The sequence below is a fragment of the Hypanus sabinus genome, chromosome 3 (assembly GCF_030144855.1).
Source record: "Hypanus sabinus isolate sHypSab1 chromosome 3, sHypSab1.hap1, whole genome shotgun sequence".
NCBI classification, from domain to species: domain Eukaryota; kingdom Metazoa; phylum Chordata; class Chondrichthyes; order Myliobatiformes; family Dasyatidae; genus Hypanus; species Hypanus sabinus.
Window position 1 is genome coordinate 181,707,514 of NC_082708.1, and position 26,303 is coordinate 181,733,816.

Genomic DNA, 26,303 nt, shown 5'->3' on the forward strand with positions numbered 1-26,303 from the left:
ATGATGATGACTCATCAGAGTTTAGCCACTCGAGAATCTCAATTATATCTCCCTTGGCTTATATCCCAACATACATATCTGCTGGTGAAAACTGTTGTGAAATATTTATTTCTCACTTCAGACATGCCCACTTCTTCTATGTGTATGTGTCTGATTAGCTCCACGCCTCATCTTGCAATCCTTTTCCTATTCACATATCCATATCATTTTTCAATTTCCTTTTAACCGGTGGTTCCCAACAGTTTTTATGCCATAGACCCTTACCATTGACTGAGAGGACCGTGGACCTTGGGTTGGGAACACCTGTTTTAGACCCACCTTTTAGACTAATATTATGATCTGTCACCACAGTTCCCGCTAAGCTGTGCGGGTGCGCAGCCATGCGGATACTGCAGTACACATCGTCCTTGCTGCCGTGCAGCTGGACTTTTCTTTTGTATAATGTTACACATTAAAGTACCGCGCAGTTTTCAGGTCATGGAGAAATTCCTCCAACAGCTGGTCTGCGCAGCTATGAAAGTTTAGAGGGAACGTTGTCTGTCACTACCTTCCTCGTTTTCTTTTCTTACTTCACCTTGAGAACTTTCTGGTTTCGAGAGTATTTCAACCCAGCACCTGTTACATACCAGACCTGAAGATGCTGGAATCTGGAGATGAAGCAACATTCTGGAAGAACCCCAAAGTTGTATCAGTAGAGACAAATCGGTGGTCCACTTTTCAGGCTGAGACTCTACAACAAGACCATTGTTGGTCTTTTATTCTGCTCTGATTTATTCTCTACCTGTTTGTTCATTCATCGAGCTGGGTCTCTAATTTCTCTATTTTCCTCCCTTTTGGCGATACCTAGACTGCAGCAGAAACTTTAAAGGTCTCCCATTTTTCAATTCCAGATTCGCCTGCCAAGCTCTGATTACAGTTTATCTAGGCCAGATCTGCTCTCATTTCATTGAAATTGGCTGTTATCCATTTGGCCTTTCATTTTAAAGTGCTGAAGAACTTTTTGTATAGTTATTGTAAACTTCATGATATTGAGGCCCCTTCATCGGCCGGGGTCAACCATTGATGTTGCATCCCAGCTGTCTCTGTGATATGCAAGCCAGGGCAGTATGATGTGGTGAGCAAGCTGTTGCCCATGTAGTGGGCTCCCCCTCTCCACACAGCTGATGAATCCAAAGGAATGGCAGAGACTGATACAGCTTGGCATTAGTGACATTACAGGAGTTGCCAGTCAACACTGAATTCAACGTCGGACTCCAGCCTTGGATTTCTCCTTGAGATTTACTCCAACAGCCTTCCCCATGAGTGGGAACAGTTGTGAGGCAGTGGAGGTTTGAGATCAGAGTTTTCCTTCTCTTAGTTGAGCTGCCAACCAAGGCTGATGAGCTCCATTTACCTTTGCCCTTCTCCTCTTCAGTGCTTTCACCAGACTTGGTAGCCAACCCACACATGAAGGCCAGGAGCTGGACTTGGTTGTCAGAGGCTAATTGAGGTGCTATTGGGAGTACTTAATAGGCAGTGGGAGCTTATCCCTACTACCACCCTCAGCTATGACATCCTTAAGGGACTTTCATGATGTTATGTTCAGTGTTACCTGAATGTTTCCACACTGATGCTTAGTTTATTTGCCCTGACTCAATCAAGAAAACAAATATACTTATGTGACCCCGTGTGTTGAGTCAGAGGCAAATCTGTTCTCCTGATACCACCTTGCAATCTACCTTTCTCACTGATGTTTTTGCTCCCAGCACCACTTCCCATCATTCTCATTCAACCCCAATTTAGCAGCATGTGAATTGACATTTTCATCACAGCTTAAAATTATTTTTTCCCTAAAGTCAAATAATCATAATACTTCAGGTTCAAGCTACCATGAGAGTATATAAATCAGAGGTTTCTAGGTTCCTGATTAATCAGGACATCAAGGGTTATAGGGAGAAGGCAGGAGATGGGGCTGAGGGGAGTTTCATTGCTGACTTTCCTGTTTCATCCTTTACCTTTCAGTTTCATTCTTGACTATCCAGTTTCATTCTTTATGTCCAGTTTCAGTTTTTACCTTCCAGTTTCATCCTTTACTTTCCAGTTTCATTCTTTACTTTACAGTTTCACTCTTGACTTCCTAGTTTCATTCTTTACATCCCAATTTCGTTCATTAGCCTCCAGTTTCATTCTTATAATCTTTGACTTTCTTTCTTTAACTTTCAATTTCTTATTCTTTTAGTTTCATTGTTTTATCTTCTAGTTTCTTCCTTTCACTTTCATTTTCCTTCCTCATTTTCTAATTCCTTTCTTTATCTAAAGAAACCATCTCTTTCTTCAAGAATCCAGATTACTATATTGCCATTAACCAACATATGCAGGCAGCCTTTAGAATTGTTGAAGCATTTTCCTGATTAAAGGTGTATCACTGATTGAAACTTAGGTGATGGTATTGGGTTCCCTCTCCTTAAAGCCCTGAAGGAAAAAGAAGATTTTAAGCCCTATCCAATATACAGTACTGCGCAAAAGTCTTAAACACGTACATTTTGCCAGGGTGTCTAGTAAATGTGCACAGTACTCCAGTAATTTTAAAGATTGTGCTGTTCCACTGCCACAAAAAACCCCACAAATTTCATGACATATGTAAGTAATAATAAACCTAATTCTGCTCTGGGTCTCTATTGCGGACTGAGAGTGAGAAAGGGGCAGGGAGAGGGGAATCATGGTTGGGGAAAAGGGGAGGGAGGGGGAAGCACCAAAGTATTCATTTTGTAATGATCAATAAACCAATTGTTTGGAATCAAATAACCTGGCCTGGTGTATCTGGGCTGGATGTGTCTGCACCCTCTTCTGACACTCCTCTGCCTCCAGTTCCACACGCCTCCTGCAGACCACCACCCTCTCCATTCCCAGAATCATTTGCTCCTTCAAGATGTGCAAACTTGCTCTCCGCTCCACATTGACAAACAGTGCTGTGCAAATGTCTTATGCACGCCAGACATTTACACAGTACTGAAGGTATCTACATTTACCTTTACAATAGGAAGGTTATACTGTGTCAATGATTAACTTATTTCCCTGTCCAGCCTTTGCATTATGGTCTGGCTGCCAATACCCACTGCCTATGTGGTGGATCATCCCTCCCTACCAAGGAGGAATGTAGTTTAAACATAGTTATTTTATTTTTAATGATATACATTTAAACTTGGACCAATATTCTGACACACTTCTAACACTCACTGAGCATTTCTAAATTATAAAAGACTTCTGAATTGCAAAATGTTTACAAAGAATTCACAAACACAGGTACAACTCTTACAAACTAGAAGAACATTCCAAAGAGTTGCAGATGAACGAGTCCTCTGTCACAGAAATGGAAGGTTGAGGAATGAATTGCAGTTCTTCTTCCTGTCGTTCTCCTTGTCCTTTGTATCCTTCCCCAATGCCTCTGATAATTATATTATTTTCTACTAGATGCCACCATCTGCATGTAATTTTTATTATTTCGTTATTTAGTAATACAGTGTAGAATGCAGCCTTCTGTCCCTTTGAGTCATGCTGCCCAATACTTCCCAGCAACCCCAATTTAACACTAACCCAATCATGAGACAGTTTACAATGCCCATTTAACCTACCCGATACACCTTTGGACTGCGGGAGGAAACCTGAGCAGCAGCCAGGGAAAGCCAGTGCTTTTCACGGCGAGGACGCACTGCGACTCCTTGCAGATGGTGCCCGAATTAAACTCAAAACTGTGCCACCCCAAGTTTTAATAGCACAATACTAACCACTACACCGCTATGGCGCCCAGCTACCTTTCCCATATGTTTACCAGATATACTGGCTTACCCACAGAAGGCAAAGAATGGTTGTTAATAGGTCATATTCTGCATGGAGGTCAGTAACCAGTGGAGTGCCTCAGGGATCTGTTCTGGGACCCTTACTCTTCATGATTTTTATAAATGACCTGGATGAGAAAGTGGAGGGACGGGTTAGTAAGTTTGCTGATGACACAAAAGTTGTAGGTGTTGTGGATAGTGTGGAGGGTTGTCAGAGGTTACAGTAGGACATTGATAGGATGCAAAACTGGGCTGAGAAGTTGCAGGTGGAGTTCAACCCTGATAAGTGTGAGGTGGTTCATTTTGGTAGGTCAAATATGATGGCAGAGTATAGCATTAATGGTAAGACTTTTGGCAGTGTGGAGGATCAGAGGGATCTTGGGGTCCGAGTCCATAGGACACTTAAAGCTGCTGCGCAGGTTGGCTCTGTGGTTAAGAACGCATACGTTGCATTGGCCTTCATCAGCTGTGGGATTGAGTTTAAGAGCTGAGAGGTGATGTTGCAGCTATGTAGAACCCTGGTGAGATCCCTCTTGGAGTACTGTACTCAATTCTGGTCGCCCCACTACAGAAAGGACGTGAAAACCATAGAAAGGGTGCAGAGGAGATTTACAAGAACATTGCCTGGATTGTGGAGCTTGCTTTATGAGAATAAGTTGAGTGAACTCAGCCTTTTCTCCTTGGAGCGATGGAGGATGAGAGGTGACCTGATAGAAGTGTACAAGATGATGAGAGGTATTGATCATGTGGATAGTCAGAGGCTTTGTTCCAGGGCTGAACTAGAAACACTGAAACATAGAAGACCTACAGCGCAGTACAGGCCCTTCGGCCCACAAATTTGTGCCGAACATGTCCCTACCTTAGAAACTACTAGGCTTACCCATAGCCCTCTATTTTTCTAAGCTATATGTACCTATCCAAAAGTCTCTTAAAAGACCCTATCGTATCCGCTTCCACCACTGTTGCCGGCAGCCCATTCCACGCACTCAGCACTCTCTGCGTAAAAAACTTAGCCTTGGCATTTCCTCTGTACCTACTTCCTAGCACTTTAAACCTGTGTCCTCTTGTGGCAGCCATTTCAGCCTTGGGAAAAAGACCTCTGACTATCCACATGATCAATGCCTCTCATCATCTTGTACACCTCTATCAGGTCATCTCTCATCCTCCGTCACTCCCAGGAGAAAAGGCCGAGTTCACTCAATCTATTCTCATAAGGCATGTTCCCCAATCCAGGCAACATCCTTGTAACTATCTTCTGCACCCATTCTATGGTTTCCACACCCCCTTCCTGTAGTGAGGCGACCAGAACTGAGCACAGTACTCCAAGTGGGGTCTGACCAGGGTCCTATATAGCTGCAACATTACCTCTCGGCTCCTAAGTTCAATTCCACGATTGATGAAGGCCGATACACCATATGCCTTCTTAACCACAGAGTCAACCTGCGCAGCTGCTTTGAGTGTCCTATGAACTAAGACCTCAAGATCCTTCTGATCCTCCACACTGCCGAGAGTCTTACCATTAATACTATATCCTGCCATCATTTTTGACCTTCCAAAATGAACCACTTCACACTTATCTGGGTTGGACTCCATCTGCCACTTCTCAGCCCAGTTTTGCATCCTATCAATGTCCCACTGTAACCTCTGACAGCCCTCCACACTATCCACAACACCTACAACCTTTGTGTCATCAGCAAATTTACTAACCCATCCCTACACTTCCTGATCCAGGTCATTTATAAAAATCACAAAGAGTCAGGGTCCGAGAACAGATCCCTGAGGCACATCACTGGTCACTGGCCTCTATGCAGAATATGACCCCGCCTACAACCACTCATTTCCTTCTGTGGGCAATCCAGTTCTGGATCCACAAAGCAATGTCCTCTTGGATCCCATGCCTCCTTACTTTCTCAATAAGCTTTGCATGGGGTACCTTATCAAATGCCTTGCTGAAATGGCTAGCACGAGAGGGCACAGTTTTAAGGTGTTTGGAAGTAGGTACAGAGGAGATGTCAGGGGTGAGTTTTTTTATGCAGAGAGTGGTGAGTGCGTGGAATGGGCTGCCAGTGGTGGTGGTGAAGGCAGACATGATAGGGTCTTTTAAGAGACTCATGGATTGGTACATGCAGCATAGAAAAATAGAGGGCTATGTGTAAACCTAGGTAGTTCTAAGATAAGGACATGTTTGACACAACTTTGTGGGCCGAAGGGCCCGTATAGTGCTGTAGGGACAAAATATCTCACACAGATGGTCTTAAAAGCTTCTGACAATAGAGGTCCCAAACATCCACATTTAATGCTGGGAGGGTTGACCCTCTGAGTACACTAACATTGCAGCTTGTAACCATGTTTAATATGCTGACTGACATAATCCCATTTTCTTGAAATTGGCTGATGAAGACAATAAGCCTCCTGATCACTTTGCAGACTGATTTCTGCCAGCAATTTCTATTGAAGGCCTAAGACTCGTACATGATTACAACAAAAAAATGAACAAAAAATATTTGTCAAATATTATCTCCAATAATTCTGACACCTTGGGAAAGGCCATGCTGCTGTGCTGGAAAGCCGAGTTTGCAGTTAGTCTCCTAGGCCCTGGAAAGTGAATATCCATCACACTTACAAAAATTTCACAGGGTTTGAGAGTTGAAATGTCGCAGTAACATTCCTGTGACCTATGAGTCTACTGCTGGAGTTACAGTTTGAAAATAAGGAGTAGGCTGTTCAGGACATGAAGGGGAACTTCTTCACTCAGATGGTTGTGAGACTTTGGAATTCCTTGCCCCAGTAGGAACTGCAGCCTCAAGAAGTTCCTTCAGGACATGCATACACAATGAGTAATGTGTACACTTTTGGTTACCCTGTTATAGCAATGATGTCAGTAAACTGGAAGACACACAGACACAAAATACTGGAGGAATTCAGAAAGTCAGGCAGCAACTATGGACAGGGATGAAGATTTGATGCTTCAGGCCCAAACCCCTTCATTGGGACTCGTCTTACACTGGATTTCCAGCATCTGCAGAACCTCTTGTGTTCATTAAACTGGAAAAAGTGCAGTAAAGTTTTACAAGATGGTTGCCAGGACCAGAGTGTCTGAGTTATAGGGAGACATTGGGCAGACTGGGGCTTTATTCCGTGGGATTTAGGAGGCTGAGGGGTGACTCTATAAAACTATGAGGGGTTACATAGAGTGAATGCACTCAGTCTTCTCTTTCCCCTGTGGAGAGAGAGAATCATAAAAGCAGAAACCATAGTTTTAATGTGAGAGGGGAAAGACTTAAAAGTGAAACTTCTTCACACAGAGGGTAGTGCAGTTTTGAAACGAACTATCAGAGGAAGTGGTTCAACGTAGAAGTATAATGACATTTGGATGTGTTCATGGATAGAAAAGTTTTGGACCAGAGTTTCCCAGCCTTTATAATGCCATGGACCAATATCATTAAACAAGGAGGTCTGTGGGCCCCAGGGTGGGAACCCCTGGTTTAGAGGGATATGGGGCAAACGTGGGAAATTGGGACTAGATCAAGTGGGAACCTTGGTCAGCATAGGAAAAATGGGCCAAAGGGCCTGTTTCCTTGCTGTATCATTCTCTGGTTCGACGATGGATAAACAGAATGAAAGAAAACTAGGAGAGTGACCGGAAACAGCACTTCAATCTTAATAAATGACAGAGCAAATTTGAAGGGTCCAGTTGACAACTACTGATCCGATTTCGTATTCCTCTTTCCACACCTGATCTCCTGCATGGACCATATATCATTTGGAAAGGATTCCGAAAGCTCAGCACCCAGACGTGCAAAAGCATGGCCAATATTTAATTAGAAAATAGACTGAAGGTGCTGGAATTCTGAAGTAAAATGCTGGAAAGGCTCAGCGGGTCAGGCAGCATCTGTGGAGAGAGAAAACCCAAGTTTATGCTCCAGGCCTGAGACCCTTCATCAGAACTGGGTAACCAGGGAAAAGCAATTTCTTTGCTGCACTGGGGGAGGTGGGGAAGGGATGGGTGGATCAAGGTGGGTATCTCTGCTAGGGTGAGACCAAATGAGGAAGCCTGTTATTGCCTCAGGTGCATATAACATTCTATTTCCTATCCACAACTGAGATAGTGCACCCGACTGCTCTGTTTACAACCCTCACATTCACCCGCCCCCCCCCCCCGACAACCCATGAGCAACACTCTTCTCTTTCCTCAATGTGGCTATTACCGTCAATCTTTCCCACTTAGAGTCAGGAGTAGACCCACTCCCCTGCTGTCTCAGTGTGGGTCTCATTCAGTGTCCCTTCCCCGATGGCGATGCCACTTACTCTGCTGTCCAGGGGAAGCCGTTACATCCACTGTGTCCTACTGCCACCTCAGGAGCAACAAGCCCTGCAACCGCCTCCCCGACCCAGAACACCACTGAGTGCCACACGGACGCAGTAAGGCTCTGTAGCACAGCAGCGAGCATAACACTATCACAGAGCCAGCTGTAAGATCGGGGTTCGATTCCCGCTGCCGTCTGCAAGGAATTAGTATGTTCTCCCCGCGACCGTCTGGGTTTCCTCGCACATTCCAAAGACATACGGTTAGAATTAGTGGGTTACAGGCATGCCGTGTTGATGCTGGAAGTGTAGAGATACTTGCAGGCTGCCCAGCACAATCCTTGCTGATTTGATTCAAACGACACATTTCACATCACAAATAACAGCTAATATTTCTAATCTAAGTTATACTATTTCCCTAGCAGACTCGCTAAAGGTTCGTTCGTGGGTTAAGTCCGTGGTGGGGAAGCAAATGTGATGTTAGCATTCATTTCGAGCGGACTAGAGCACAAAAACAAGGATGTAATGCTAAGCTTTTATAAAGTACTGGCGAAGCCTCACAGGAGTATTGTGAGCAGTTTTAGGCCCCTTATCTAAATAAGAATGTGTTGACAATGGAGAAGGTTCACAACAACGATTCTAGGATCGAAAGGCTTATCAAATGAGGAGCGTTTGATAGCTCTGGGTCTATACTCACTGGAATTCAGAAGAATGAGGGGTGATCATATTGAAATCTATCAAATGGTGAAAGGACTTGACAGAGTGCATGTGGAGTGTATGTTTCCTATGGTAGGAGAGCCGAGCACCAGAATAGAGAGACATCCATTTAAAACAGACATAAAGAGGATTTTTTTTCAGCTGGAGGGTGGGGAATCTGTGGAATTCATTACCACAGGCAGCTGTGGAGGCCAAGTCTTTATGTATATTTAAGACAGTGGCTGATAGACCCTTGATTAGTCGGGGCATGAAGGGATATGGGGAGAAGGCAGGAGGTTGGGACTGAGAGAGAAATTGATCAGCCGTGATGAAATGGGGGAAGAGATTTGATGGGCCAAATGGCCTCATTCTGTTCCTATATCTTAAGGTCTTACCACAATCCATGCTGATTTGACGCAAATGACAGATTTCACTGTAAGTTTTGACAACTTTGAGACAAATAAAGCTAATCTTTGTAATCTATCTGATGCTATTTCCTCTGTATCTCGTCTAAGCCCACTAAGTCTTACCCCATCATTTGTGTTCATCCAGTGTGTGTCAGAGAAACTTTTGCCATTAGGGCTCGCACATTTAATCTCTGAGTCTGGTTAAAAATCAGAAATATGATGGGATAGAGCTTGTCACGTTTATTCAAAAATGATACTGTCATTTGAACATGTCATAGAGGCATTCCGCAAAATTTCACCCAACTTGTTTATGAAGAAGATGTTCACTTAAGCTCCGTAAAATGCTGGAGGAACTCAGTAAGTCAGGCAGCATCCATGGAGAGGCATAAGGAGTTGATGTTCCCTCAGGATTGAAGAGGAAGAGAGAAGTAGTCAGAATAAGAAGGTGGTAGGAGGGGAAGGAGTACAAGCTGGCAGGTGACAGGTGATGCCAGGTGAAGGGGTAGGTGGGTGGTGATGGGCAGATGAGGTAAAAGAAGAAGAAGTCTGGTAGGAGAAGAAAGTGGAACATGGGAGAAAGGAAAGGAGGAGGGTCTCCAGGGGGAAGAGATAGGCAGATGAGGAGAACAGATGAGCTAAGAGGAGAGGCAGAATGGGAATGGAAGAAGAGAGAAGGGAAAAGGTGTGTGGGGGCGGGGGTGCTGGGGGTTGAAAATTACCGGAAGTTTATTTAATGTAGTCACATTTGCCAGCGTTTGGCCCATCCCTTTCTAAATCTTTCCTATCTGGGTACTCATCCAAATGTCTTTTTATTACAGTTATTGTACCTGCCTCAACCTTTTCCTCTGGTAACTTGTTCCACACATGCATCATCCTCTGTGTGAATATGAAGCCCCTCAGGAACCCTTTTTAAATCTTTGCCCCCTCACCTTAATCCCATGACCTCTCATTCTTGGATCTCTTCCCCTGAGAACAAGACTGTGTGTGGGTTCAGTCTATGTGTGCTAGTTTGAGGCAGGACGATCAATTACTGTACTTAATCTTGGCAGTGAGCAAATGCTAAGGGCTTTCTGGGATGGGAGAAATTTACAGTTAAGTCACGTGCCATTTGGTGGAACATTTGCATTTTTAACTCGGGGGTTTTTGAAAGACCATGGCCTAATTACTTTACATTGGAGAACTGTGCGCAGCTCTGTCAGGAGACTTTCATTTTTCAGTCTTCCTAGACAAATCTCACTGCACTTTGTGTTGTGATATGCCAACCTCTTAAAATTAATGTCTTCCCCAATATATTTGTGGCTGTTGCGTATAGCTCTGTGTCCTGCATCAGCTAAGAAGTGCTGGCCCTGAGTTCACCTCCTTTTTATTAACTTGGCCCCTCAGGTCAATATCAACCACTTCAATTAACCCTGCTAACCCCTCATATTTTCCTTTCAATTTTTTTTTAAAGTTTGTTTTTTTTTGGCTTTCCTCTTATCTAGTGCTGGCAATAGCAAAAACATAATACAGAGAAAAGGAGCAAGATCTCACTGCCAATGTTGAGCGCATCAAATGAAGAATATTCAGGAGATACGAGCCAGCATGGAGATGCCGTGTTCTCCATAATAGATGCATTTATTATAGTGGACAACAGGAAGACTATCCAAGCTTACATTGGGATCCGGACCACCCTGAAAAATGGGCTGAAAAATGGCTGATGGAATTAAATACAGACAAGTGTGAGGTGTTGCACTTTAGGAGGACAAGCTGGTGGAGGACTTAGACGTTGCGTGATTGGGCACTGAGGAATGCTGTAGAACAGAGGGATCTGGGAATGCAGATCCATAATTCCTTGCATGTGATATCACAGGTAGATAGTGTCATAAAGAGTGCTTTGGCACATTGGCCTTCATAAATCAAAGTATTGGGATGTTATGTTGAAGTTGTATAAGACATTGGTGAGGCCTCATTTGTAATATTGTGTCCAGTTCTGGTTGCCTGACTGCAGGAAAGATGTCAATAAGATTGAAAAAGTGCAGGGAAATTTTACAAGCATGTTGCCAGAGCAGGACTTGAGGGCCCGAGTTGTTGGGAAATGTTGAAGAGGTTAGGACTTTATTCCTGGAGTGTAGGAGAATGAGGGGTGATTTGATAGCGCTATTCAGAATGAGGGGTATCTGCAAGCGGGCTTTTTTTCCACTGAGGTTGGGTAACTAGAACGAAAGGTGATAGGTTAAGCATGAAAGGGGAACTCAGAAAATGGCGAGAGTGTGGAACGAGCTGTCAGCGGTAGTGGGGTATGTAGATTCGACTACAACATTTAAATTAGGATTACTACATGGGTGGGATGTGGTCCAAGTGCAAGGTTGATGGATCTAGGCAGAATAATCATTTGGCATGGACAAGAAGGTCCAAATGACTCTACAACTCTATGATAGGGAAAGGATACCTTGCTTGGCAGCTTAATTCCACATCTGGGCCTCTTGTAGCAGCCCACTTTACTTCATCTTGGTCCTTCCAAATCATGAGGACTCGCAGGTCTAAATTCTGGAGTGAGGTTAAGTTGTCTTTATTCATCGGAGTGTAGACAATCATTTGATGGGCCAAAGGGCTTGGCTTCATGTTGTGTAACTCTCTGACAATAAGCATTCATTTTAGTTCTTGTGTTTCAGCAAGTATCAATGGAATGGCCAGCATTAAACTGGAAAGAGTGCAGAACAGATTTGTGAGCATGTTGTTTGGACTGTGCTTTGGGGAGAGGTTGAGCAATTTGGGACTTTTTTCACTGGAGTACAGGAGAATGAGGGGGTAATCTTGTAGAATTGAATCCAGTACTGTGCAAGAGTCTTAGAAATATGTATATAGTGTCTATAAAAATATTCACTGCCCTTGGAACTTTTCATGATTTATTGTTTTACAACATTGAATCACAGTGGATTTAATTTGGCTTTTTCAACAGAAAAGACTCTTTTGTGTTGAAGTGAGAACAAATTTCTGCAAATTGGTCAAAATGTGTTACCATTTTTAAACAAAAAATAATTGATTGCATAATTACTTACCATCTTCAAGTCAGTATTTAGTAGATGCACCTTTGGCAGCAGTTACAGCCTCGAGTCTGTGTGGATAGGTCTCCATCAGCTTTGCACATCTGGACACTGAAAATTTCCCCACTCTTCTTTACAGAATTGCCAAGCTCTATCAGATTGCACGGGGACTGTACGTGAACAGCCTTTTTCAAGGCCAACCATAAATTCTCAATTGGATTGAGGTCTGGACACTGAGATGGCCACTTGAGGACATAAACTTTGTTGTTTTTAAGCCATTCCTGTGTAGCTTTGGCTTCATGCTTGGGGTAATTGTTTTGCTGGAAAACAAATCTTCTCCCAAGTTGCAGTTCTCTTGCAGACTGCATCATGTTTTCCTCCAGGATTTCCCTGTATTTTGCTGCATTCATTTTACCCTCTACCTTCCCAAGCCTTCCAGGGCCTGCTGCAGTGAAGCATCCCCACAGCATGATGCAGTCACCACCATGCTTCACGGTAGGAATGGTGTGTTTTTAATTATGTGCACTGTTTGGCCTACACCAAACATAGCATTTAGTCTGATGGCCAAAAAGCTCAATTTTGGTTTCATTAGGTCATAGAATCTTCTTCCAGCTGATTTCAGAATCTCTCCCACATGCCTTCTGACTCTAGATTTCACATGAGCCTTTTTTTTTGAACAGTGGCTTTCTTATTGCCACTCTCCCTTAAAGCTGTGACTGGTGAAGCACCCAGACAACAGTTGTATGCACAGTCTCTCCCATCTCAGCCACTGAAGCTTGTAGCTCCTCCACAGTTGTCATAGGTCTTTTGGTGGCCTCCCTCACTTGCCCCCTTCTTGCAGTCACTCAAGTTTTTGAGGATGACCTGCTCCGGGCAGATTTACATCTGAGCCATATTGTTTCCATTTCTTGACGATTTACGTAACCGTACTCCAACGGATGTTCAGTGACTTAGAAATTTTCTTGAATCCGTCTCCTATCTTGTGCTTTTGAATAACCTTTTTATAAAATTGCTTAGAGCGTTCTTTTGGTTTTGTAGTGTAGTTTTTGCCAGGATACTGACTCACCAGCAGTTGGACCTTCCAGATACAGGTGTATTTTTTTACTAATATCAATTGAAACACTTTGACTACACAGAGTGATCTCTATTTTTTAGAATTCTTCTAAAACCAATTGGCTGCACCAGTGATGATTTGGTGTGTCATATTAAAGGGGAAGAATACTTATGCAATCAGTTATTTTGTGTTTTATATTTGTAATTAATTTAGATCACTTTAGAGAGATCTGTTTTTGCTTTGACACGAAAGAGTTTTTCTGCTGATCATTGTCAAAAAAGACAAATTAAATCCACTGTGATTAAATGTTGTAAAACAATAAAACATGAAAAAGGGTGGTGAGTACTCTTTATAGGCACTATAAAGCTAGGGTGCTTAAGACTTTTGAACTGTGGTATGTGTATTGCACAGTACTGTAGAAGAGACTGATTGAATAGCTCCAAATTGTAGATACCATCCAAGGTGCCTGTTCAAGCTATTGGTCAGGCTGCACTTGGAGCAGTGTGAGCAATTTTGGGCCCCTTATCTGCTAAAGGAGGTGCTTGTATTAGAGAGGGTCCATGGGCGGTTCATGAGAATGATCCCAGAAATAAAAGGTTTGGCAAGGTAGAGAAACATCTCTACCGAAGGAGGTGTCAGCCCTTCACTAGCCTGCAGGTGACCCTTAGCATGATATACCACCTGCTCAGTCTTCTGATCAGGGTCATGGGAGCAGGTGGTGGGTGGTCATATGAGCAGCTGGTGTAAATCACAAGACCTGGCTATGTGACCACTGACACCAGACAAAAAATCTCTGAAGAGTATTGATATTGGTTAGGGTTACCCATCTTGTAAAGACACTGCCCGGAAGAATGCAGTGGCAAACCATTTCTGTAGAAAAAATTGCCAAGAACAGTCATGGTCAAAGACCATGATCACCAACGTCATACGACACGGCACATAATGAAGATGTTGAACATATGAGGAGTTTTTGTTGGCTCTGGGTCTGTTCTCACTGGTTTAGAAGAAGAATTGGGGAATCTTATTGCAACCTATTGAATATTGAAAGGCCAAGTTAGAGTGGACATGAAGATGATGTTTTCTGTAGAAGGGGAATCTTGGACCAGGAGGCACAGATTCAGAATTTAGTGCCATCCATTTAGAATAGAGATGAGGAGGAGTTTCTTTAGGAGGGTGGAGAATCTGTGGAATTCATTGCTTCAGATAGCTGTAGAGGCCAAGTCATTGGGTATATTGATTTGTTTCAGGGTTCGCACGAATGTCTGCGGATTTGGAGTTGTGACGTTTCTCAACTTTCAACAATATTCTTGTTGTTTTCTGTCTGGGATACAGTGTGCATATGGCGGCACCAGCGGGTTTGGCGTGCACTTGGAGTTGTGGGTGCACACTTATTTGGGTTGTGCGCAGATTTGAAGATGCATTTTGATTTGGGGTTGCAAATGGATTTGGGGGTGTCGGTGGATTTTCAAGTGCGATGGATTTGGGGGTGCACACAGGTTTAGGGATATGTTCAGGAACATGGGGGTGCGCACCCATTTGAGATTAAATCCAGATTTGGTAATGTCAGCTGATCCTGAGTTGCAACAAATTTTGGGGTGCCTGCGGATTTTTAATGCCGAGAAAACCATTTTCTGATCAGTTTGATCAGATTCCTGCTCTGAGATGACCCATTATGTAGGTGGGAGAGTGAGCGTGTTTGGTGTCCACACTGCTTTGGGGATTGCTTGGATTTTGATTAGTAAGGGTGTCGACAGTTCTGGGGAGAATGCTGGAGAGTGATAATAAATAAGGTCTGTTTGAATGGTGGAACAGACTGAATGGACCAAGTTGCATAATTCTGTTCCTATATCTTATGAACTGATGGTCTTAACCCTATCCCTATTAATTTTAAACTACCTCAACCCTTGGGAAAAAAAGACTTTGACCTTATCAACATCCCTCATTTTATATAAATCTGCGTCACCCCTCAACCTCCTATACTACACCCTATCCAGTTTAATTACATCATACTATAGCTGGGTGACCAAAACTGTGCACAATGCTCAGCTGTGCTCTCTCCAGAGACTTCCTTACCGTCAAAACTGGAGACAAAGCCCAGATATATTTTCAAAAATGCATGAGATTTTACAGGTGCTTGAAATCCAGAGCAACACATACACACAATGCTGGAGGAACTCAGCCTGTCCGGTGTTATCTACATAGTGTAATAAAGAGCCGACGTTGCTGGTTGAGCCGCTTCACTAGGACCCTTCATTGATAGGTTTCATAGAATAGAAATGAGGTGGTTCAGTAGTTAGTCTGAATCACAATCAGTTTTTATATCACCGGATATGTCGTGAAATTTGTCGTTTTGCAGCAGCAGTAAATTGCATGACATAAGAATAAAAACTGTAAATCACAGTAAGAAGTATATAAATATTTTAAATGATTAAATAAAATAAGTAGTGCAAAAAGAGAGGGGGAAAAAATAGAGAGGTAGTGTTCAGGAATTCAATGTCCATTCAGAAATCGGATGGCAGAGGGGAGAAGCTACTTCTGAATCATTGAGTGTGTGCCTTCAGGCTCCTGTTCCTCTTCCCTTATTGGCAAGCCAGGGTGGTAGCATTATTCAGCTGGTTTTCAGTTTTGCTATCTTGGCTAAGATGTTTCTGAATCTCTTACCACATGGCAGGGGATTGAACAGACAGTCTGTGGGACGGAATGGGCCTTTAATAATGTTACGCAGGAATCGAGAGTTGTAGATTGTCTCCAAGTCTGATAGTTGAACCCCAATCGTGTGCTGAGCTGTTCTAATCATCTGTTGAAGTGCTTTGTGATCTGTCTTGCTCTAGCTAGAGTTACTGTCATTCCCTATGTCAGAATGGCCTCTATTACACTTCAATAAAAGTTGTCCATCAATTTTGGGGCCAGATTAGCTCTCCTTAAGCATCTCAGCTAGCACAGTCGCTGTTCTGACTTCCCTATGATCGGGATTGTGCTGGCAGACCAAGAGAACTCCTTGGTGATATACATCCCCAAAAATGTCTGCGTGCATATGGTCCATATCCCTCCCGTTCTCCGCATATTCATGTGTCATCTCTCTCAGGTCTGCATGGCAGTGCATCCTGAACATCCACCACTTTCAATGTTAATAACTTGACCTACACATCTCTCTTGATATTACCCCCTCACCTTAAATGTGTACCCGCTACTATTAGACATTTCGACCTTGGACGAAGGCGCCAGCCATCTACTCTGTCTCTGCATTTCTTCATTTTATAAGATTCTGACAGGTCTTTACTCAGCGCCTGCTGCTCCGGACAAAAATAACCCAAGTTTGTCTAAACTCTCCATTTAAAACATGACCTTGAATCCAGGCAGTATCCTGGTAAACTTCTTCTGAAGCCTCTCCAAAGCCTTGACAGCCTTCCATTAGCGGGGTGCCACAGTAGCATAGCCGTGAGTGTGGTGGTGTTACGGCTCGGTGCGTTCCAGAGTTCAGAGTTCAATAAGAACACAAGAAGTAGGAGCAGCAGTAGGCCATCCGGCCCATCGAGCCTGCTCCGCCTTTCAAAAATCCAGCAACATTCTGTGAGTAGACTGTGAGACCCCCCCCCCCCACCAGGCCGAATGTGTGGGCTTTCCCTGGGTGTGCCGGTTTCCTCCCACGGTCTAAAGATGTACTGCGTGGGTTAAATTGTCATAGTAAATTGTCCTGTGATTAGGTTCAGATAAATTGGGTTTGTCAGAGGTTGCTGGGGCGGCTTGGGTTGAAAAGCCTACTCCGCACCGTATCATATAAATAACGATAGCTGTGTGCAATGCTGTTATGTGGTCTAAAAAGGGGTTTTATAAAGATGCCAAGCACCTTGTATCTTATAGGTGCTTGTGCTATGTGCGACAGTTGGTTATGTGCTTTTGCACCTCGGCTTCAGAACGGCGCTGTTTCGTTTGGCTGTATACACTGGATTCACGTATGGTTGAATGTCAATTCAGCTTGAACTTAAACCTGAGCTTGAGCTTCTTAGCCTATGTTTTGTTCTGTCTGATTCTTCATCTCAGCCTCGAATATATTGAACATTAACAGCTCCCTGAGCTGGGAAATTCAGTACATTAATAAGCTGCTGAGTAAAAATAAAATCGTATCATCACAAGATTTGGGCATGTTTAATGTTTGCAATCTTTTTCCCTGTCTAAGCTAGAAGTATGATTTTTTTCTTCACTCATTTGAGTCTGAGAGGAGATATATGTCATATTTACTGATTCCTGTAACTGAATCAGTGTAGACAGTTGTCCCGCCATTACTCGCTGTCTGTACGTTCTGAATAAAATGCCTCGTTGGGTGAGTTTTGCATTGACCACACCTGACAGACCAGGTGTTCATTCTATGCTGAACCAGATAGTTTTATTTGGTGGGGTCTGACTCTTGAGGAACTGGAATAAAACTGGTCTGATGGCTCCATCATGGGCTCTTTGGGTGCTGGAGTGGAGATATGTCTCTACCAAAGGAGGTGTAAGGTACTACTTCTCTCTGCTACCCTGCAGGTCACCCTTGGGCAAGGTGTAGCAGTTGCTTAGCCCCCCCCTTGACCCCACAGTCAGGGTCATGTGAAGCCATGGGAACAGGTGGTACGAGCTGCTGGTACAAGTTACAAGTCCTGGTTATGCAATCACTGACACCTGGCAGACAATCTCTGAAGAAGATTGATAATGGCTGGGGTTACCTGTCTTGTAAAGACACTGCCCAGAAGAAGACAATAACAGACTACTTCTGTAGAAAGATTTGCCAAGAGTAATCATGGTCATGGGAAGACCATGATCACCCATGTCAATATGACGTGGCACATAATAAACGGACTTGAGCACTAGCCTCCCCAACATCGAGGACATCTTCAAAAGATGATGACTTATGAAGGTGACATCATTAAGGACCCTCACCCAGCCAGGACATGCCCTCTTCTCATTGCTACCATCAGGGTGGAAGTACAGCAGCCTGAGGACACATTTTAGGAACAGCTTCTCCTCCTTCTGAACAAGCCATGAAACCATGAACACTACCTCACTTTTTGCCCTATTTACTTGTTATCTTTTTTTCATCATAACTTATAGAATCTCCATATGCTTTGCACTGTATTGCTGCTATAAAACAAAGAATTTCTTTGCATATGTCAGCGATTTTGTGTCTTCTCTGCGAAGAGACAGAGCTGTATATTTAGGAAATGGTTGGGCTTTCTCTCCTTAATCCCTTTAGGTTCCAGGACTAGCGATATCTTCTTCAAAACAAAGACAGCAGTGGTAGGTCAAATATGATGGCAGAATATAGTAATAATGATAAACTCTTGGCAGTGTGGAGGATCAGAGGGATCTTGGGGTCCAAGTCCATAGGACACTCAAAGCTGCTGCATAGTTTGACACTGTGGTTAAGAAGACGTACAGTGCATGGCCTTCATCGTGGGATTGAGTTTAAGAGCCGAGAGGTAATGTTACAGCTATATAGGACCCTGGTCAGACCCCACTTGGAACTGTGCTCAGTTCTGGTCACCTTGTTACAGGAAGAATGTGCAAACTATAGAAAAAGTGCAAAGGAGATGTTGCCTGGGTTGTGGAGCATGCCTTACGAGAATAGGTTGTGTGAACTCGGCCTTTTCTTCTTGGAGCGATGGAGGATGAGAGGTGACCTGATAGAGGTGTATAAGATGATGAGAGGCATTGATCGTGTGGATAGTCAGAGGTTTTTACCCAGAGCTGAAACAGCTAGCATGAGAGGACTTTGTTTTAAGGTGTTTGGAAGTAGGTACAGAGGACATGTCAGGTGTAAGTTTTTTTACACAGAGAGTGGTGAGTGCGTGGAATGGGCTGCCAGCACAGTGGTGGAGGTTAGAAAAATAGAGGGCTATGGGTAACCCGAGGTAATTTCTAAAGTAAGTAAATGTTCGGCACAACATTGTGGGCTGAAGGGCCTGTATTGTGCTGCAGGTTTTCTATGTAATTACATTCATCGGTATTGATAGTTGCCTCCTGGCAACACGTTGGAAAGACAGATATGCAAGTTGGCACAAAGTGCATTTACAGTACAGCATATAGTTAAATATAAAACAGTACAAAGCTACCGGCGCTGTCAAAGATAATGTGTACTGAGTGGTATCAAGGTGTTCATAAGTCTCACAGCCTGGGAGAAGAAGCTGTGTTACCTAACATAACAGTCCGTGTTATTGTGCTGCGGTACCTTCTGCCTGATGGTAGGAAGTCAGAGAGATTGTGAGATGGATGGGTAGTGTCCCTGAAAATCTCTGCAAATGTGGCACCTCTGAATCCGTCCTGGATGGGAGTGAGGGAAGAGAGACCCCGACGATTCTGTCACAATCTACTCCCAGATCAGCAGTCCAGAGGTATGAATACTAGTTCAGTAACCTGGCTGCAACACCACCAGAAGACAAGTGGTCAGTGTGGGAGCTCAGCGGGTCGAGACATGTGGTGGACTCTGGCAGGGGTTGATGGGAAGGTTGGGAGCACTGAGTGGGATTGTGTTGCAGGGTTAGTGTAAAACTGAGTGGCGTAAATGTTGGGCTGAAAGACCTGGTCCTGCGCTGTATCACCACCAGGGGTCAATCCCTGACCCCTCACTGGAAAATTAGCCAAAGTTAGTTTACCCTCTCAGTTGGTGTAGAAGTTTCCATTGCAATGTCTTGCCTACTACAGGAAAGCCGCCAATAAAATTGAAAGTGTGCAGAGAAAGTTTACAAGGAAGTTGCCAGGACTTGAAGACCTGAGTTATAAGGAAAGGCTAAAAAGTTTAGGACTTTATTCCCCAGAGGATAGAAGATTGAGAGGAGATTTGAGAGATGTATACAACATATGAGGGGTATAGATAGGGTAAATGCAAACAGGCTTTTTCCACTGAGGTTGGGTCTAGATGTCATGGGTTAAGAGTGAAAGGTGAAATGTTTAAGGGGAACGTGAGGGAGAACTTCTTCACAAGGGTGGTGAAGTGTGGAACGAGCTGCCAGCGGAAGTGGTGGATGAAGGTTTGATTTTAACATCGTAGCGAAATTTGGATAGGTACATGGATGGGAAGGATGTAGTGGGCTATGGTCCATGTGCATGTCGATGGGACTAGGCAGATTAATAATTTAGCATGGTTTAGATGGGCTGAAGGGCCTGTTTCTCCAATGTATTGATCTATGACTCTACGTTGATGAGATAAGCAAGGGAGCTGATTTAATCCTAAGTGACACATCTCTAAATGCCTACACTCACAGTGACTACACCTGACAATGTATTCATCGAGTGTAAACATGAGAGACTCTGCAGATAGTAGAAATCTGGAGCCACACACACAAAATGTGGAAGGAACTCAGCCGCTCAGGCTGCATCTGCAGAGGGGAATGAACAGTAGGGTCGAGACCCTTCATCGGAACTGGACAGGAAGTGGGAGGAAGCCAGGATAAGAAGGTGGGGGAAGTAGTGCAAGCTGGCAGGTGTTAGATGAGACCAGGTGAGGGGGAAGGTGGGTGGGTGGGTGGGGGGAGGGGAGAATCAAGTAAGAAGCTGGGATAGGTAAAAAGAACACTTCACATTTCGCCTGGGTCGCCTCCAAATTGATGGCATGATCATCAATTTCTCCAGCTCATGGTAACTTCTCCGCACCTCCCCTTTCTCTCCTTTTCCATTCCCCATTCTGGTTACCCTCTCAGACCTTCTCTTTTCCTCACTTACTTATTGCCCCCTCACCCGTTCCTTTCTTTCAAGGTCCAATCTCCTTGCCTATCAGATTCCTTTCTTTTCAGCCCTTTGCCTGTCCCCTCCCAATTTCTCAATTCATCCTCCCTCCCCCACCAACCCAATTTCCCCCTCACCTGCCAACTTGTACTCCTCCCCCACCTCTTCTGCCCTATGCCGGCTTCTGCCCCTTTCCTCTCCAGTCCCACCGAAGGGTCTCAGCTTGAAATTTCAACTATGTATTCCCCTTCGTGGATGCTGTGTTGCTGAGTTTTGTCTTCATTGGGTGTAGAGCGCCCAGAGCTGGGAAAGGCACTACATATAAATATACTGTCACTCTATAATTTATTTATTTTCTCATGGGATGGTGATGCCACCAACAATACTGGTATTTATTGTCCATCCTTAAAGAGGCTGTAGGTTATGCACCAGTGTGGACCTGATCAGGCAGGGGTGGCCTATTTCCTGCCTTGAAGGATGTTGGTGACCTTGATGACTTGGACCGCAATGCAAAGGATCATGGCTACCACTGGAGAGTTGTTTTTGCTTTGGGAGGTAACTCCAGTATCTTTCTGCTTTGCCATCAGGCAGGAGGTACAGAGGCCTGAAGTCTCTCTTGACCAGGTACAGGAGCAGCTACTTCCCTTCAATCATTTGGATCTTGAACCAACCTGCGTAGCACAAATCACTACCTTAGTGTCGCAACACTCTGACCTCCTTGATCACTTTGCATTAAAATGGACATTTTTTAATAGTCTAATTCTGTTTTTTCTTGATATTAATGTCTTTTTTTCTCTTGAATGGTATCTGATGCTTGGTGCCTGTGATGTTGCTGCATGTAAGTTTTTTTGTTCCGTTTTGTGCTTACGTGGGCTTGTGCAGATGATAACAAACTCAACATTGACTTAAGAGACAGATTACAGAAACAGGCCTTTCAACCCACCAGGTTAACATCATCAAGCATCTATTCTTACAACGTTATTCTCCGCTAATCTAACTCTGTGTCTCCCATGTTTCCATCAGTCCCCTGCAGCAGATTTAAGGCATTCAGCCCATCGAATCGGCTCTGCTATTCCATTATGGCTGATTTATTATACTTCTCAGCCTTACTCTCTTGCCCTCTCCCTGTAAACTTTGACACCTTTCCATACCATTCCATCTACATAATTATACGTTCATTCATTATGTGCTGTGTTGTATGACGTAGACGATCGTGGTCTTTCCATAACCATGATTGTTCTTGGCAATTTTTTCTACAGAAGAGGTTTGCCTTCTTCTGGGCAGTGTCTTTACAAGATGGGTGACCCCAGCCATTAGCAATACTCTTCAGAGATTGTCTACCTGGTGTCAGTGGTCACATAACCAGGACTTGTGATATGCACCAGCTGCTCATACAACCGTCCATCACCTGCTCCCATGGCTTCATGTAACTCTGGTTTGGGACTAAGCAGGTGCTGCACCTTGCCCAAGGGAGACTTGCAGGCTATCGGAGGGAAGGAGCGCCTTGTACCTTCTTTGCTGGAGGTGTATCACCACCCTGCCACCCCTACACAATAGGGGCAGTTTATTGTGGGTGTCCCATGAACCTACACGGACAAAACTGGTTGCATTGCCAAGGACTACCTGCAAGCACCACACCAAGTTCACTGGAGTTCTCTCTGCTGCACCGGCCACAGATACCCCACTATTCAGCCACACTGGTTCACCTGTGAACGTGGTGGGATTGTCTTTTGTTACTGGTCTCCAGATGCGGCCTCCTCTGCATTGGTGAGACCCCATTGTAAATTGGGGGGCCACTTCACTGAGCACCTCTGCACCATCCACCACAGTCATGACTTCCCGGTGGCCAAAGATTTTAATTCTGATTCCCATTAATGTTCCAATGTGTCGATGCATGACCGCCTCTTGCGCCAAGAGGAGGCAGCCCGTATATTCTATCTGGGTAGCCTCCAACCTGATGGTATAAATATCGATTTCTCCTTCCAGTCAACAAATTTCCACACCCCCTCCTTTATTCCCCATTCTGACCTTTTACTTCTTACCTGCCTTTTAATTCCCCCTGGCCCCCCACTTCCCTTTTTTCCTATTGTCCACTCTATTCTCCAATCAGATGCTTTTTTCTCCAGCCTTTGAGCTTTCCCACCCACCTGGCTTCATCTATCACCCTCCAGCTAGCCTCCTTCCCCTCCCCCCTCCATTTTTTAATTCCGTCCCAGTCCCGAAGAAAGGTCTCGGCCCAAAACTGTCGAACGTTTATTCTTTCCCATTGACGCTGCCTGGCCTGCTGAGTTCCTTCAGTATTTTGTGTCTGTTGCTTTTGTTTCTTGCCTTCTTTACCACACACAATCCAGAGGTAAGTGAAGCCTTTGCTTGAAAACAGTAAATGCAAGAGTAATATATTATAGCATTCTTCTCATACTGAGATAATGCAGTGTGAAAGTCACCCCGTCACCAAGCCTGGCCTGATGTTCTGGGTTGGATATAAACAACACGAGAAATTAAATTGGAAAAAAGTTCAGATGTTATATTCTGTTTATTTCATTGTCCGATCTTTCAGCTACATTGTATTAATATTCAATGATCTGACACAATTATGCCAATTCATTAATATTTAATACACTCAAAATATGCTGATAGCTCCCACATGCTTCAAAAGTGCTGATGCATCTCTTGAATATTCAGTGTATTCTTTGCCATCGTAAGGTTGTTTTTTTTATCGTGCTTTCTTTATAGCGAATTGTTGCTTGATTTCATCAAGAACCTTCCTCCAGATCGACTGGTGAAGCAGAAGTTACAGTCGATGACAGCCATCGTCAATACAGAGCTGTTCAGAAAGGAAGGTAGGAGATGGGAATTCCTAATGCACTGAGTACACTCGCAATCGTGGCTGTAACTGGAAGTAGAACTAGGAGGAGGGGATAAAAGAAGCTACGTCAATATGCCCTTTGATCAAAACACTTTGTGGCACTGCACGGCAAAGATGAAAGCCTTAGCTCGAGATCTGAAATTCATACAACAAAGAATAGGCCTTTTGGCCCACAACGAAAATGCTGCTTTCTGTCATACAACAGGGGAGCAGGCCATTTGGCTCAACTAGATGTCCATCTAGGGCCATAAGACAAAGGACCATAATTAGGCCACTCAGCCCATCGAGTCCAGTCTGCCATACAATCATAGTTAATTTATTTTCCCTCTCACCCCCATTTAGATCAAGATTTATTGATCACATTTACATGGAAACACATGTTGAGAACAAATATACCTAGGGATGGGCTTGGGGCTACCTACAAGAGTCAGCACACATTCAAGTGCTACAATACCTGGCAGAACAACACAGAACACAACAAGCAGCAAAGCAACAACAAAACAAGCCCTGTTCCTCCCTCTCCAGCAAAACACACACCCACACACACACCACTCTCCCCCCGCCCCACCGGAACAGGTGTCTCTGGACCTTCAGCCTCCAAGCTTCAGCCTTTGATCTCTGGACTTCCAGTTGACTTCTGATCTTCAGTATCGATCCTGGAACCAGCTGATAACAGGATCCCAAACACCAGGCTTGAGGTGCAGGTGCACAGACTGACCATCCCTTGTGCCTCTTGAATCCATTCCCTGGACCCACTTACCTGGAGGGCCCAACCTGGAGGGTCCTTCGTCACCTGTCCATGTTGCTGGCCGTGAGCGTGGAGATGTCCTTCATCATCTGTTTGCATCACTGTTCTTTGTACCTGAAGAGGAGAGCAGAGGCCCAAACTCTGGCTTGACCTCTGACTCCCCATATCCCTGTCCCTAAAGCCTAATATGACTGCAAACACCCCTCATCCCTATCCTGAAACCCTAATATGTCCTTGAACTTCCCACACCCTTGTCCCTAAACCCTATATGACCTTGGACTCCCCACATCCCTGTCTCTAAACTCTAATATGACCTTGAACTCCCCACATTCCTGTTCCCAGACTCTAATCTGACCTCAAACTCTGCACAACCCTGTCTCTCTAAACTTTAATGTGACTTCGAACTCCCCTCATCCCAGTCCTTAAACCCTAATATGACCTCAACTTCCCCACGTCCCTGTTCCCAGACTCTAATCTGACCTCTAATTCCCCTCATTCTTGTCCCTAAACCCTAATATGACTTTAAACTCACCACTTCCCTCTCTAAACCATAATCTGATCTCTAACTCCTCCACATCACTGTCCCTAAACCTTAATCTGACCTCTAATTCCCCACATCTGTCCCTAAACCCTAATATGAGCTCGAACTCCCCGTATTCTTGTTCCTAAACCCTAATCTGACCTCTAACTCCCCACATCACTGTCCCTAAACCCTATTATGACCTCGAATTCCCTCCACGGAGCGTTGCAGTGCTGCCTTCCTGGCCATTGGATCTCACTGTAGATCTCACCCGCCCAGTCTGCCAGAGCTGACTCGGTATGCTAGGATAGGCATGTCCTTATCACACCAGGGTATGAGGGTTGCTGGCTACCCTCACCTGGTTTAGCCCACCTGTTGAGGTGTCGTACTGGGGTGTAGCCGCTGTTGCATGCAAATAGCTACTTGGAGCCACAGATGAGAGCAAGGTTTCCGGCAGGGTCCAAACCTGAATGAGTTGCCACAGACTGGATATGACAAGCCCCTTCACCAGAGATGTTACCTGTCCCTGGGCAATCCATATACTTACCACTCTCTGTATTAAAAATCATCCCTATACCGTCCCCCAATCACATTGAAATTATACACTCTCATATTAGCCATTGCACCCTGGGGAAAAACGGTGCTGCCTGCCCACTCAATCTGTGCCTTTTATCATCTTTTATATCTCCATCAAACCTCCTTCATTCTAAAAGGAAAAGGCCTACCTCATTGAACCAATCCTCACAAGATATATTCTCTGATCCAGGCAGCGTTCTGGTAAATCTCGTCTATACCCTCTCTAAAGCTTCCACACCCTTCCTATAATGAGGTAACCAGGTTATAAAATCAGGAAATTACATCAAAATGACTGAAAGAAAGAACAAGATACCAAAAGCTGGAGTTCAGGATGGTGCAGCATCAGAGCCAGGCTTAGTGTCACTAGCGTATGTCATGAAATTTGTAAACTTTGTGGCAGCAGTACAATGCAATACGTGATAATATAGAAAAAACTGTAAATTAGAGTATATATACATTAAATAATTAAATTATATAAGTAGTTCAAAAACATAGAAATAAAAAGTAGTGTGATAATGTTCATGGGTTTGTTGTCCATTCAGCAATCTGAAGACAGGAACTGTTCCTGAATCTTTGAGTGTGTGGCTTCAGGCTT

At 44.2% G+C, this 26,303-nt stretch overlaps 1 protein-coding gene across 1 annotated transcript in view; it reads left to right on the top strand.

Annotated features, from left to right (window-relative positions):
- The window catches only part of LOC132391940 (dedicator of cytokinesis protein 2-like), a 1,209,929-nt gene that overhangs the window by 387,579 nt on the left and 796,047 nt on the right, over window positions 1–26,303 (top strand). Inside the window, exon 25 of the mRNA XM_059965744.1 lies at window positions 23,732–23,838. Coding sequence (XP_059821727.1) covers window positions 23,732–23,838 — 107 coding nt within the window. The remainder of the gene's footprint in view (window positions 1–23,731; window positions 23,839–26,303) is intronic.